At 37.9% G+C, this 14,756-nt stretch overlaps 1 protein-coding gene across 7 annotated transcripts in view; it reads right to left on the bottom strand.

Moving 5' to 3' along the window:
• LOC111863821 (peptide transporter family 1) overlaps window positions 1–14,756 on the bottom strand; it is a 79,796-nt gene that overhangs the window by 17,238 nt on the left and 47,802 nt on the right. For 4 of the 7 annotated variants that reach the window (XM_033751221.1, XM_023850541.2, XM_033751222.1 and 1 more), the window contains 4 exons: window positions 8,697–8,775; window positions 5,494–5,635; window positions 4,769–4,858; window positions 1,504–1,778 (listed from right to left, as the gene is read on the bottom strand). In XM_033751221.1, coding sequence (XP_033607112.1) covers window positions 1,504–1,778; window positions 4,769–4,858; window positions 5,494–5,635; window positions 8,697–8,775 — 586 coding nt within the window. Of the gene's footprint in view, window positions 1–1,503; window positions 1,779–4,768; window positions 4,859–5,493; window positions 5,636–8,696; window positions 8,792–14,756 lie in introns of all 7 variants that reach the window. The other 3 variants (XM_023850545.2, XM_023850543.2, XM_023850542.2) reach the window with 1 other exon arrangement.

Here is a 14,756-nt window from a genome sequence, read left to right as displayed (position 1 = left end):
CAGTGTGACTGTCACAGTCGCTGTAATATTGTTAGTGTGACAGAGCAGAATGAAATAAATCAAATAAAAATTAAATTCTACGAAGGTCACTCCATGTATAATGCCTCCCATTTTTTGTGTTAATCTGTAACATCTGAGCTGGATGTTGGTGGTGTTGTAGTAAATGTTGAACCTTCCCGGAAATGTACTGTTTGTTTGGTTGTTGTGTGACAGATAGCGACAGAAGATCAGTCTACCAAAATGGCGTCTGACATAGAAGTGCATACGAAACAGAGATGTGTTACTGAATTTCTTAATGCCGAACAAATTGCACCCATTGACATCCATCAACACTTGCTAAAGGTGCGCAGAGACAATACAATGGATGTCAGCACAGCGAGGTGGTGAGTAGTGCGTTTCAACAGTGGTGAAAGTGAAGTGCACGAGAAACCACGCCTTGGACGTCACTCCTCACAATGAACAGCACCTCGATCAGCTCATCTATACAGATCGGCAGATAATGACCAGAGAACTGTGTGCATGGCTTAATATCGGCTGTAATGCATTGGAAACGATGTTGGGGAAGCTGGATTATCACAAAGTTTGTTCCAGGTGGATCCCGTGGATGCTTACACAGGACCACAAAACTCATCAAATGAAAGTCTGTCAGGACCTGTTGCACCAGTTTGAGGCTGAAGGTGACAAGTTTCTGGACAGCATCGTCACAGGAGATGAGACGTGGTGTCACCACTATGAGCCAGAATCCAAAAAACAGTCCATGGAGTGGTGACATCCAGATTCCCCAAGAAAAAAGAAGTTCAAGACACAGCCATTGGCAGGTAAAGTGATGTGCACGGTCTTTTGGGATAGGTGGGGTGTGATTTTGTTGGATTTCCTGGAGCCTGATGAGACTGTCAATTCTGAATGCTACAGGACGATGGTGACTAAACTGAAAGCCCGTATTTCCTGAGTCAGGGCAGGGAAGCAGACAAGCTTTCGCTTGCAACATGATAACGCTAGACCCCATACCAGTTTGGCAACCACTGCGCACATTGCAAAGTTTGGCTGGACTGTCCTACCACATCCACTGTACAGCCCCGATTTAGCACCTTCAAACTTCCCTCTCTTTGGGCCTATGAAAGATGGACTACGTGGGCAACATTTTCCAGACAATGATACTGTCATTGCAACTGTAAGAAAGTGGCTAGCCTCTGCTGGCGCAGACTTCTACAGGTGCAGCATACAGGCTCTTGTTCATCGCTGGCAAATGTGCATAATGAATGGTGGTGATTATGTGGAAAAATAATTGTAAGTAGCTGAAATCTTGCTCTATTTAACTGCATTATTATGCTTTCTGTATCTGTTTTAGTTTTCATTAAAAAAAATGGAGGCATTATATACGGAATGCTCCTCGTAATAATGATGATGACTGTAACTCTTACACCAGTGTAAACTTACACAGAGTATTTGCAAGTATTCTGTATTGAATTCAGGAATAAATATTTCCTAACTCTTTGTACTTACAGACAGACAATATCATGAGAACTGCTGGTACTCCAAAAGCCAGTGGATAACATGTATCTTGATCTAAGCATTTAACATCTTCCCTGAGAACTGGGGTGAGAAATGTTGAAATGAGGCTGCCGGAGTTTATGGCAAAGTAGAACAAGGAAAAGAACTGTTGCAGTTGCTTCTCCTGTTGTGGCAACTTAAACTGATCACCACCAAATGCTGATACGCATGGCTTGATTCCACCCGTGCCAATGGCAATCAGAAGTAACCCAACTATACTAAGCTCCCTGCAGATGAAATACAGAGTGCACTGTAAGATACTGAAGGAAAAATTACACTAGTACATCAGGTGACACTCAGACTAATTGGACTGCCTTCCATTTCTTTATAACCCTAATCTTTACAAGTCCTGCTGTCACCATGTTGCTACATTGAAAGTCTTCAAAAAATGTTTGTACAATATCTGTAGAATTGTTTCTGATCTCTACCATTAAAAACACAGCTTTTGTTTCATTTGTTATTGTAATAAGTAAAAATAGGTAACAGATATTTTGAAAATGTGGCACAGTTCAGATATTTGGGAATGACTGTAACAAATCAAAACTTGATTCAGGAGGAAATTAAGAGGAGACTGAATTCAGGTAATGCTTGCTACCATTCAGTCCAGAACCTTTTGTCTTCTCATCTGCTGTCTACAAACATAAAAATTAGAATATACAAAACCATAATTTTTGCCTGTGGTTCTGTTTGTGTATGAAACCTGGTCTCTGACATTAAGGGAGGAACATGGATTGAGGGTGTTCAAGAACAGGGTGCTGAGAATAATATTTGGACCAAAGACTGATGAAGTGACAGGTTGTTGGATATAATTGTATAAAAGGAGCATCATAACTTATACTCTCTGCCAAGTATAATGAGAATGATCAAGTCAAGAATGATGAGAAGGGGAGGGCATGTAGCATGAATGGGGGTACAAAATTAATGCATATAGACTATTGGTGGGAAAGCCAGAAGGAAAGAGACCACTAGGAAGACCGAGACATACTGGTAGGTAGGTAGACAATATTGAAATGAATCTTAGAGATATAGGATGGGGTGGTATGGGCTGGATTTGTCTGTCTCAGGCTAGGGACCAGTGGAGGGCTCTTGTGAACATGGTAATGAACCTTCAGGATATATAAAATGTTGGGGAGTTCCTGTGTGGATGCACAACTGGTGGCTGCTCAAGAAGGATTCTACTCCATGAGTATGTAAGTTATTGTAATGAGACCAAAAGGTAAATATACCCTTTGTAAGATGAATATATTATTGTATTCAATTTCCCACAACATTGTATCAATAAAAGCTGCATATTATCAAGGATTTAAATGCAAATTTTATGATTCCATCTCTCAGACTTTTTAAGGCTTTTCTTCTGGCATCATCCATCACTGGAATTTAACAACTCAATGTGAAGATCCCAAATGCCATCACTCTTACATCAATATAACCTTATTTCATTAATAATAATTTTACTAACAGGCTACATGTTTCAGTGCAGTCCTTAAATACCAAATATGCCTGGTATCTAATTTAACATCATAATGGTTTCCATTAGCTGCAAAATATGTTTTTATATTTTATTTGACCTGAAACAACTTCTGATTATCATTTGTAAAAAAGCTGTTAAAATTATTATTAAAAATGCCAAGTGGATCGATCTTGGTATTATAAAATTTCATTTGGCCACATATGTATGATCTAAACCCATAAGGGTGTGTAATTTCATACAGTAATTTTACAATATTGTGCTGAATTCATTAGATGTTTTTAGAAATCATACTGACAGCTTTTATCAGATGGAGGCAGCATGTTTCTCTGAAGTATCATTAAATATCAGTGTCTACCAGATTGCATGATGTTACATCCAATAAGAGAGTATTCTTCACAGTCACTGCAGTGAAAACCACAAATCTCACGGTCTAATGTTAAACAGGATATACTGAATATTGAAAGGTACATATTTAAAATAGCTGTAATCATTGCAGTCTGTGCACAGATTATCCACCTGAAAATGGTACACTAGAACTGAAAAACATGCAGTGGAATAAGAAATATCAATGAGGTATAAATATTAGTATCACTTGTTTTGTGTGATGGGTAAACTTTGTTTAATTTATTAGGAGAGTAGGTCAAAAAGTTAAGTTACAAATGGATATTATTACAAATGGATATTAGAACTTAAACAAATAAGAGTACTGATTTGAAAAAATGCTTTTATTTCTCAACATAATCTCCCTGTACATTGAGGCACTTTTCCCATTGTTTCAGAAGCACCTGAAAACCAGCAGCATAAAATTCTTTGGGCTGATGTTGGAACCAGGCGGTGACTTCCCTTTCTACAGCTTCACAGATGATGTGTAAGAGGGCCGAACAAACGGAAGTCACTTGGAGCAAGACTCATCACCTGTGACAATTCGGGCTAGCATATCATGTCCTTCATTGTGGTAGCGATTCAGATGCTGTAACACCAGACCCATTCTTTGCATTTTGTGCTGTGGGGTCAACATGCACAGCGCCCATCCTGCACAGACTTTGTGAAAACCTAACCTGTCATGTGACTTCCATTTGTTAGGCCCTCTTAAACATCATCTTTCGGCTGAACATTTTCCCGATGACGAAGCTGTAGAAAGGAAACTCACGGCATGGTTCCGACAGGAGCCCAAAGAATTTTATGCTGCTGGTTTTCAGGGGCTTGTGAAATGATGGAACAAGTGCCTCAATGTACAGGGAGATTATGTTGAGAAATAAAACCATTTTTCAAATCAGTACTCTTATTTGTTTAAGTTCTAATATCCATTTGTAACTTCTTTATTGACTTACCTACATAGCTTAGTCTAAAGGTTTCTGATATTCATGCATGGCAATCAATTTGATTAGCCTTTTGGACACTGTTCGTCATCTTACTTTTTTCAAAACAATTCATTCTGAAAACTGTGTGTCTCACTATCAGGAGTTAGAGCAGAGAAGATTTTCTACTCTGTTCAAGCAGTTAGAAGTTGCTTGTCCCAAACCTTACATTTCTGAAATGTAGTGTTAGGGAAAATCAAAGACAGTGGACAATATCCAAATTACTACTCAGGTTTATAAATATTTATACACAAGTATAATATGCAGCAGGAAGAAAATGAATATTTTAGATTATACTTCAAAATGTTTATCATGATTATTGTAATCTGTGATAAGAATGGATAAAAGATAAAATAAAAATAAAAATAAAATAAGAGAGAATGTTTACCTGGCAGGCAATTCAATTGCCCCTGTTGTAGAAGCAAATGCTATTACAATGTTCCCAATGGCATAAACAATGGAGACGTAGAAGATTGTTCTAGAAAAAATTCACAACACTTCAACAAAATATTTGTTTTTAAATTGCATAATGCACAATACGTCAACACTACACAGGCTCGGTTCTGAGACTGTCATCAAATAGGAAACTTAGAACTAATATATAATAAATGTATAGCAACCACTAATAAAAAAGATTGAAGTTCTTTATTGGATTTAGAAATAACAACCAAGATCATAAACATTTAGAGATGTTGTAAGCATATAATTATTTACTGTATCCCTTAAATTTTTATGTGGTGTATCCTTTCGTCTATGTGTGAACTACTCACATCCACAGAATGTACTATCCTCTTTGAATTCTATTATAACAAAGGTGGGCTACTGGCATTCACATTAAGAATGCTGTGTAGTTGAAAATGATTTCAGAACAAAAAACGATATTTATTGACATTATAACTACAATATGTAACAATAAAACCAAACGTTTTTTAATATCTGTTACTTGCAAGACACAGGTAATTTTTTTGGTAAATATTTTGTCAAACATTGATATTTTTATTATTTTTGATATGTTGTATTGAAATGAATATCAGCTGTATCATACACCATAAAAAAGATCATATATTTCAAACAGTCCAGAGAGTATTATGTATTTTTAAAATGAAGACTTACCTGAATTTTCCAAGGAAAGTATCTGCCAACATAGCTCCAAAGAGCGGGAAGAAGTAGCAGAGCATTGCAAATACATGATAAATAACAGTAGCGTCATCATCATTATACAGGAGCACATTCGTCAAGTATATGGCAAGTATAGCTGAAACAAACAATAGTAAATTTTGTGGCCTGCAATCTTATTTCAACATACATGGACATAAATTCCATGTCCATTTCTGTTACAATTTAAATATCTGGAATGTGAACATATGTCTACACATAGAGTGTCTGTTCCTTGTCAGATTTTCTCATTTGGGTGATGACTATTACAAAGTTATTTTAAAACATGCTTCTGCAAGAGGACAGACTCTGTGATGATCTGAGTGTCCAACATAGTAACAGCTCAATACATTGGAGTAAAATACACAATACACTATATTCACAATGTAAATATAACCTTTCTGTCCATCTTTCTATCAGAGTCGATCATATTTTCATTTAGGTGCTGAATATCTCTCTTTCTAAAAACTTCTTCAGATTATCATACTTCTTTGTTTTTCAGAATTACTGGGTTTTGGGACTTTGTCCATTGCCCGGTATTCTAATAACCAGAGAACATAACGTTTTGAAAACTGAATCTNGTTACTATAGGATTCTGACGATGGTGTATAACACACTGATATGTTGGGATTTTGGACTTTATCCATCGTCCTGGTTTTTAAGATAACAAATAAAAACACGACGTTTCGGAAACTGGATCTGTTTCCGTCCTCAGGTGAAGGAAAATACCTATTCAGTTGGGTCCCTTAGAAAGAGCTAGCCTCAATCCACTGGATTGGGACCCAACTGAATAGGTGTTTTCCTTCACCTGAGGACGGAAACAGATCCAGTTTCCGAAACGTCGTGTTTTTATTCGTTATCTTAAAAACCAGGACGATGGATAAAGTCCAAAATCCCAACATATCAGTGTGTTATACACCATCGTCAGAATCCTATAGTAATAAATCACTGTATTATGTAGAATAGATTGAGGTTAGCTCTTTCTAAGGGACCCAACAGAGTAGGCGTCTCCCCCTCACCTGACGATGGAAACAGATCAAGTTTCTGAAACGCTGTTTTCTCTAGTTTTTAGAATACTGGATGATGGACAAAGTCCAAAACCTCAGTAATTTTCAGTGTTATACACCATCATCAGTACCTTTAAAATCTGCTTCTTTGTGTCTGAATCTATATTTTCAACTGCCTGTGGTCCTTCATATGTCTGCAATCTTATGACATGCTTGCAAACCTTCTTGGCAGGCAACTTTTATTTTCGGCCCTTCATTTAGCACTATGTGTATAAGGGGTAGATTTCTAGCATAAATAGCAAGGGAAATTTAGTATTCTGTGAAATTCTACTCAAATAAGGCTTTGTTTAGCATATGTCCCACAGTGAAGAACCCGATCCTGAACAAGTATAAAGTTTACTGGAAATGTATAAATATATAAGTTAGGTTAAGAAATCCTTCTTGGCAAAGTAGCAATATTATAATGGTCTTAACAGAAGGAATTTCATTGTATGTATTGCAAATTAATGGGAGTATAACCAATATAATGGTAAGAAGAGCACAATCTTCTGCAACTGTGAAGCTTGGCTGAGATTTACAAGTGTTCCTCTGAAACACAAGTAAAATTCTGCTGAACTATGCAGTGTCACATCTCAGAGTACAGTATTCTACATAGTCACCACTGCGATAACCCAAAATCTAATTCTATAAAGAAAATTGTTAGCTACTGAAGCTATTCAGGGACTGCAGTTGATCAGGTAAAATGAAGTTGTCCTTCTACATAAGCATAATGTCATGAAGATATATGGCAAAATGAAGATAAAGTTCTGCACATTCTTGTCATCAAACTAGAGCGATGTGCACAGTTGGTTTCATGCTCCGGCCACTTTATTTCTCAGTCTCTTATATAATGACACTGTCAATATCGATATATATATACATTACTTTTATACACAATTAATAATAAACATTTATTTAATTTTAACAATGAGATTCACAAATACAAAACTAGAGCCCTAAATAATTTATATTTGCCTGCAGTTAACCTAAAAAAATACAATAAAGGTGTGTACATATCAGGTATTAAAGTTTTTAATCATCTTCCTCGAACAATAAAAACGTTGACTACTGATGTGAGAGTTTTAAATCTGCATTAAAGAGGTTTTATATCATCATTCTTTTTATTCCATGAATGAATATTGTCAACATAAGTGGTCATAAGTGTGTAAATTTGTAATGCATTTAATTAATTTAATATAGGTAATTTAAATAAAATTGTATTAATTTAAGTATTAGAGTAAGTTATTTTTAATTCATGTTTATTAATTAAAATCTAATTAAATTTTTTACTTTATATTATTATTTATGTTAATTGATTAATGTAAGTGACTTTGATTATGTGACTCATGTAAATTTGTATATGTATCTTGATATATCTATTTTCAAAGGGACCATTTCCACATCCTAGGTTTGTTACCTGTATGGATATATGGAAAATAAAGGAAATACATGAAAAATCTCCATAAAAATCGGATGGTGTGGCACACACGAAAATTCCTACTAATTTTGGAAACTAAACTCATCATTAGTTAATAGTAAGCCACTTTACTGGCTAAATTTTCCCAGTCCATGCAATTCACTGTGAAGAATTAGAATTATACAGAAGCTGTTTTTCATCTTCTGGGTAAAATGAGGATGACACTTTTAAGATGCTATAATGCCAACCCTCTTAAAATAGGGTAAGGTATTGATAAAACTGTCCTTGTGTTCAATTAATTAGGCACTACACCATGAAGTTATATGGGTGAGTGAAGGAAGAGCTCCTTCCTTAATTCGTAACCTAAGATTTAAATGGAGGTGAGTGGTCAGTTTCACACCACTGCGCTTTGCTTCCGGGGAAAGGTTCCCCAGTACCTATTGGATAGGAGGCAGAAAATTCTTCCCCTGCCGAGAATCGAACCCCAATTCTTCGGCCGGCGGTCCAGTCCGCCACCTATCGCTATACCAACTGAACTAAATACAGAGGAAGACAGAAAGGGTGGCAAAATTTAATAGCAATTTTACAGATCACAGTATAAGCAGATTGCTGATTTCTTCTTATTTTAATTCCTGCGAACTCCGCGTTTTTTGTGATATAAGTGGAATAACTGTATCATAAGGAATTTGTTTACTTACTTCGCATTCCATAATAGGAAAATCTTTCACAGAACTCGTTGACGACAATGAAGAAAACAGATTTTGGATATTTTGGCTTCTGTAAAGAAAAGAAACTATCAATAGCTTACATCTTCTACACGTAATGTGAAAGCAGAAAGTTCCTCGAAAACATTTATAATCATATACCAGACTAGTGTCATAACGAGATCGCTATCTAAATCGCTGATATGAAAATCTCAAATCTCAAGTAGGAAGCAATATTTTACTATTTAGGAAACTAGATTACCTCATATTAAGGTCCATTATAGCAGATTATTTCAGTCTACAATCAAAGGAAAGAAAACACGGTAACAGGCCGTGAAGGCCCATAGGATTGTGAGACGTCGAGGCTCCCACATTTTCTCTAGACAGCTGGCTCGCAGATGTCGGTAAGGTTGTCCGCCTTACGCGCCGGCGGCCCTTTACCCCCTCGCCGGATGATTTCTGGTATTCATTTCTGTTAGAGGCTGAGTCGACCCCTGGCCCATAATGCGGCTGGAAGTATTAGGTAAATTGAAAAAAAAAATCCACCCAATCGGGACTCGAACCCGCGACTTTATGGCTTGTAGTATAGTGCCTCAAAAACTACGCTACTGCGTGCCACACAATCAATAGTTTAATTGAATAATTTGTTAAGAAACACATTGTGCTGTAGGGTCCACACATACTTAAACGGAACTGAACAAGTTCAAGATTCATAACTGGACAACGAAATGAAGCAAAATTATGTATGTTAGTAAAAACTTTTCGCGTAACTTCACTCGAGACTGGGCATTTAACAAGCGTGGCAGTACACTTACATGGTAGAAACACATATCTATAATCTTTGGCAGACCCGGGAGGCACCCAGTTCGAATGTCGGCCAGGATACAGACTATCCTAACTGATGTTTTTCGTGGTTTTCTTGAGAACTTCCAAGCAAATGCCGTGAAAGTATCTAAAATTAATCCAGGATCGTTTACTTCCAAATCCGTTCAGTTCATTACCCAGTATCATTTCATTCTGCATAGTCTGAGTTATTGACATCGTTAAATAATCTATATACAAACAAATGTGAGTAGAAAATGCCGTGATAATGACGTAAAAGCCAAATTTATCCTTGTGCTTCATTTATTACGCCCTACGCCAAGAATGCGTACAGACGAGTGTATATATGGATTCATTAGATAGAGGTGAGCGTTCAGCTTCACACTCTGGCCGTTTTACACCTAGGAAAAGAACCCCTGGAGCCCATTGGATAAGGAGCTGAGTATGTCCCAGAGGCGGTCTGGACTCTGTGGGAAAGAGAAAAATTTTTGCCTCTGCCAGGAATCAAATCTCAATACCTCGGCCTTTCAGTCCACAGCACATCAATACACCGATTGAGCTATTTCGGCTAATGATAATGATGTAATTAAAAGTAAATCTATCCCTGTAACAGGCCGTGAATGCCCATAGGGTTGTGAGACGTTGAGGGTCCCACATTATCTAGACCAGTGTTCCGCAACCGGTGTGCCGTCACAAGGTGAAAGGTGTGACGCGAACTTTTACCTATTGTAAGAAATTAATTGTCGAATTTTATTCGTTTTATTTTATCCCAGTTACCGTGTTTCATATGCTTGTATTTTATTCTCAGCCACTGCACTGATTAAATAAGATGATGCTTGTTTATTCTTTATTACATGCTGTGATTTTTTATGTACAGTAATGTTGTATTCTAAGAAATTAAACGTAAATTATTTACTCACAGTTGTTGTTATATCATAGTTTTCATTATTGATTTATTTTTATTTTTTTCGCATCTACGCGGTTTCTTTGATAAACTTGCAGCATGTACTGTGTACGTGCATTTCCCGAAAACTGCAGGGATTAGCAAGGGTTTCCCTGTCTTTTATAACACTATTTTGGTTATCATGAGGAAAAGTGTTAACGCGAATATTTGAACTTAATGAGAAGGTACGTGCATTTTTTACCTTTGAGGGGCATGAGTACGCGAATTTATTTGCAGATGATGAATGGATATGTAAGCTGGCATATCTTTCCGATATTTTCATACACTTGATTGAGCTGAACAGAAAGATGCAAGGTAGGAACGAAAATAAACTAACTAATATGGATAAGTTACAAGGATTTGTAAATAAGCTGAATTTGTGGATACAGAGAATTACAGATGGGTCGTTTGAGATGTCCCCGACTGTATGGCCACTTGATGACGGCAATAAAGTGGTGATGGACACAATTAAAGAACATTTAGAAATGCTGCAGCAGAAATTCAATTAGAATTTTGGGGAGAGAGTACAAGATTTCGACTGGGTTCGTGATCCATTCGTTGCGAATTCAGAACATCTTTCGATTAATATACAAGAGGAACTCGCAGATTCAAAAGCAGACAGAACATTGAAACTAAAACTTCTCGAAGTGCCTTTGGGTACGTTTTGGTTGGCAATAAGGAGTGGATACCCGGCTATCTCAGAGATGGCAGTTAATGTGTTATTGCCATTTTCAACTACATATTTGTGTGAACTGGGCTTCTCCACGTTAACTGAAATTAAGACATCAAAGAGGGAGCGGCTCAAATCCATCGATGAAGAAACGAGACTTGTGTTGTCAACGATTCCACCACGGATCAGTCGCCTGTGTGTAGCTGCGCAGGCGGAAGTATCACATGGAAGTTATGAGTAGAATTACTGTATTTACTTTAATAGTAATAGAAGTGTATTTCCTACACTCTACAGTGAATTGAAGTTCATTAATTGTTAATAAAAGCACGAGTCGATTTCTGTTTAATGATAATAAAATACTAATATTATAGTAATAAACTGATCACGTTACGTATTTATATTAATTATCTGATATACGTTTCTGAGGGGAATAACATTTTGGTGTGCCGTGTTGAGTCATGGATACTTCATGGTGTGCTGCGAGTAGAAAAATGTTGCGGAACACTGATCTAGACATTCGGCTCAAAGATGGCGGTAAGGTTGTCAGCCTTAAGCGCCGGCCGCGCTTTACTCCTCGGGAAAATTATTTAATTAATTCCTGGTACTCATTTCTGTTTGAGGCTGAGTGAACCCCAGGGCCATAGTGCGGCTGGAAGGATTAGGTAATTTGAAAAAAGAATCCAATGGCCTCATCGGGACTTGAAGCCGCGACCTTCCTGCTTGTAGCATGACCCCTCAACCAACTACGCTACCGCGTGCCCCAATGATAATGATGTGCTGTTATAAATGCAGTTATAGACATTCCAGGTTTCTGTGGAAACGAGTTTACGTACAGTGGATGATGGCTGAACCTACACCTAGAAATTTATTTACAAAAGAGCGAGAAAGAACGGTTGTGGTTTATGCAGTTTATTGTCCAACACTAAACAGTTAAGGTGCAATCTCAGATCTAAGTAACATTCACAAGTCATTTTCATCATAACGTGACAACTCACAATAAACAGACTGAGGAAACGAAGCCATTAAAACGCGAGTGAATAGCTCTAGTGCGATTGGTTACACCAGATATGAGCGAACAGATAACACAAGTAAGCATAAGAATTTAAAGTATTTGCAAATTTTTAAAGATAATTATGACACAGTCTGCGCCCAAACGCTTATTGCCACAATTAAAAAAATATTATATCGACGACGAGTTTCTGTGTTTTCTTTCAAACTGTCCAGTTTAACTCAACAGTGAAAATAACTCTTAGAAGTTACTTGGCCTGAACACGTTAAATGAAAAACAAGTTCCGTAGGTATACGGAAATACAGGCAACTACCACGTGAACTGGAACTTCTGAATAGCCTTGTTCACCATACTGGATGATAATGCCATAAAATACGTGTACATTGGGGCTCTGAAGGTAAAGGTAAAGGTAAAGGCAAAAGTGAAGTTGTCCCCGTGCTTAACTTATTGCGGATTACGCCATGAAGACGTATGGGGGAGTGGATGTATAGATCCACACATATATTCTTGACCTCGGCACTAGTTTAAGGTGAGTGGTCAGCTTCACGGCCCGGTCACTTTAGACCCGGGGAAAGAGCCCCCGGTACCCACTGGAAGGAGGCTGGGTGGGTCCCAGAGTCGGTCTGGATGACGTGGAGAGGAGAAAATCTTGCCCCTACTTGGACTCGAAATCTGAGCCCTTGGTCATCCAGCATATAGCCAGTTGCTATACCGCCTGCACTATCCCGGCTCCTTCACTGGGGCTCTGGTTATTATAAAAATAATATAGTACTCATAAATATAATTCTAATCGAGTTTCCTATCCAGTTATTTCGTTGAAAGATGAAACCTACTGCAACTGATTTAATCTCCCATTCAAATATTCCTAGCACTTGCTCATAATTTAGACATAGTATCACCCACGTTTAATATAATCTCACACACACACACACACACCCGCGCGTGCGCAGGCAAGATTCCCTTAACAATAAAAATGATCACTACAAACTTTACATTCTTCGAGAACATGTTCATATTTGACTTGTTATTACACAAATTTTCAATAATTTTCACAGTAATTTACATTAGATGCAGGCGATAAGTTGAATACCTTCCTTAAAATAAACGAAAATTTTGTATGTGAGCTCAACTTGATGTGTCATTGCCTTATCTACCAAACTACAAGGCGTAAGATCCCAGAAAACGAAAAATTATCATGAAGCATATTCCTTGAGACGCTAATGGTAGCCGTCTTCTACGAAACTCGACGTTTCATTACTGCGTTCAAAAGAGCCCGCCACTGAACTCTATCCTGAACAAATAAATACAGGCAATATCCTCACATCGCATCCCGCTACATCCATTTTAATATCATCTTCCCATATAAACTTAGTCGCTATAGTGATCCCTTCATCTTCATCATGCATGTTACATCCCCTGCTCTTCTTACCCTTATCGATTTGTTCACACGCATAATAGTCGATGACGAGTAAACGTTACGAATTTGGCATATAAATGAGCATTAATTTGTCGGTGTCGTCAATATCCAAATGTCTTTTCACCTATATTGAGTTATGTGGTCGTATTCATTCACGTCCCATAATAGGAACATGACGCTGGTAACCACACAGACACCAAAAGCAAGTTTCTCCTGCGGTGGCCTAATGCCCTACTTGCTCTTTGGCACCTCACAGGGAATTGCATTGCACTGCATAAAGATCACAGAGCGAAACAGCTACTGTTGGTAACACACAAGGACTCCTTTTTATTCCTGATTAACAGAATTGTATCCGTATATTTAGCCTCGACATCTAACGTCACTCGTGGCTGATTTATTGCATATATTAACGCTGGTCCAGCTACTGTTTCTTACTCAGAAAGAAACACAAATAAGAAGCATCTGAAAATAAACGCTTAATATTTCAAAGACAAACCACCAACAGGAGGATGGAGACAGTTACGTAACTCATAGAATCATTATTAATCTTCCCGCCGTATATATCTACCTCCCTGATAACGGGTTTAACACGGTTAGTCACGAGTAAACTATGTCAAGAGGTTCCACGTTATTACGGACTTCCCGCGTTCGTCATCGTCTTGTTCAACATCATTCTGAACCTATCAATGCAGTTTCCACTCTCACAAATAATTTTCATAAGAATTAAGGCTATGAAATTGGGACCATTCATTTTGAAAATCTTTGGGCCCGCTCCTGAGTCAGTACAGTAAGTCCAAATCACCAGACTCTGTTTCCGTGTGATTCATTTTAATTTTGTTCCCTATTACTCTCGGTGAGCTCCTCTGTGGTCTAGTGCTCAGAGTTCTTGGCAACAGATCTAGAGGTGCCGGGTTCGATTCCCGGCACTACGAGATTTTCTGAGAAGTGGTGGGACTGAAACGGGGTATACTCAGCATCGTGAAGACAATTGAGGAGCTACCTGAATGGAAAAGTAGAGGCTCCGGTCTAAAAAACCGAAATTAACGGCCGTGGGGATTCGTTACGCTGACCACACGACACCCTTTACCCGCTAATGTTGGCACTAAGGGCTGGAACACACACAGCGACATCGGTCGTACGACGTCCGTACGGTTCATGTCGCATCAAGTAGTAGAATATAAAGTGTAGTCTTA

The sequence above is a fragment of the Cryptotermes secundus genome, unplaced genomic scaffold (assembly GCF_002891405.2).
Source record: "Cryptotermes secundus unplaced genomic scaffold, Csec_1.0 scaffold1695, whole genome shotgun sequence".
Lineage (NCBI taxonomy): Eukaryota > Metazoa > Arthropoda > Insecta > Blattodea > Kalotermitidae > Cryptotermes > Cryptotermes secundus.
The sequence above is the reverse complement of the archived record's forward strand: the minus strand, read 5'-3'. Positions and strand labels throughout refer to the sequence as shown.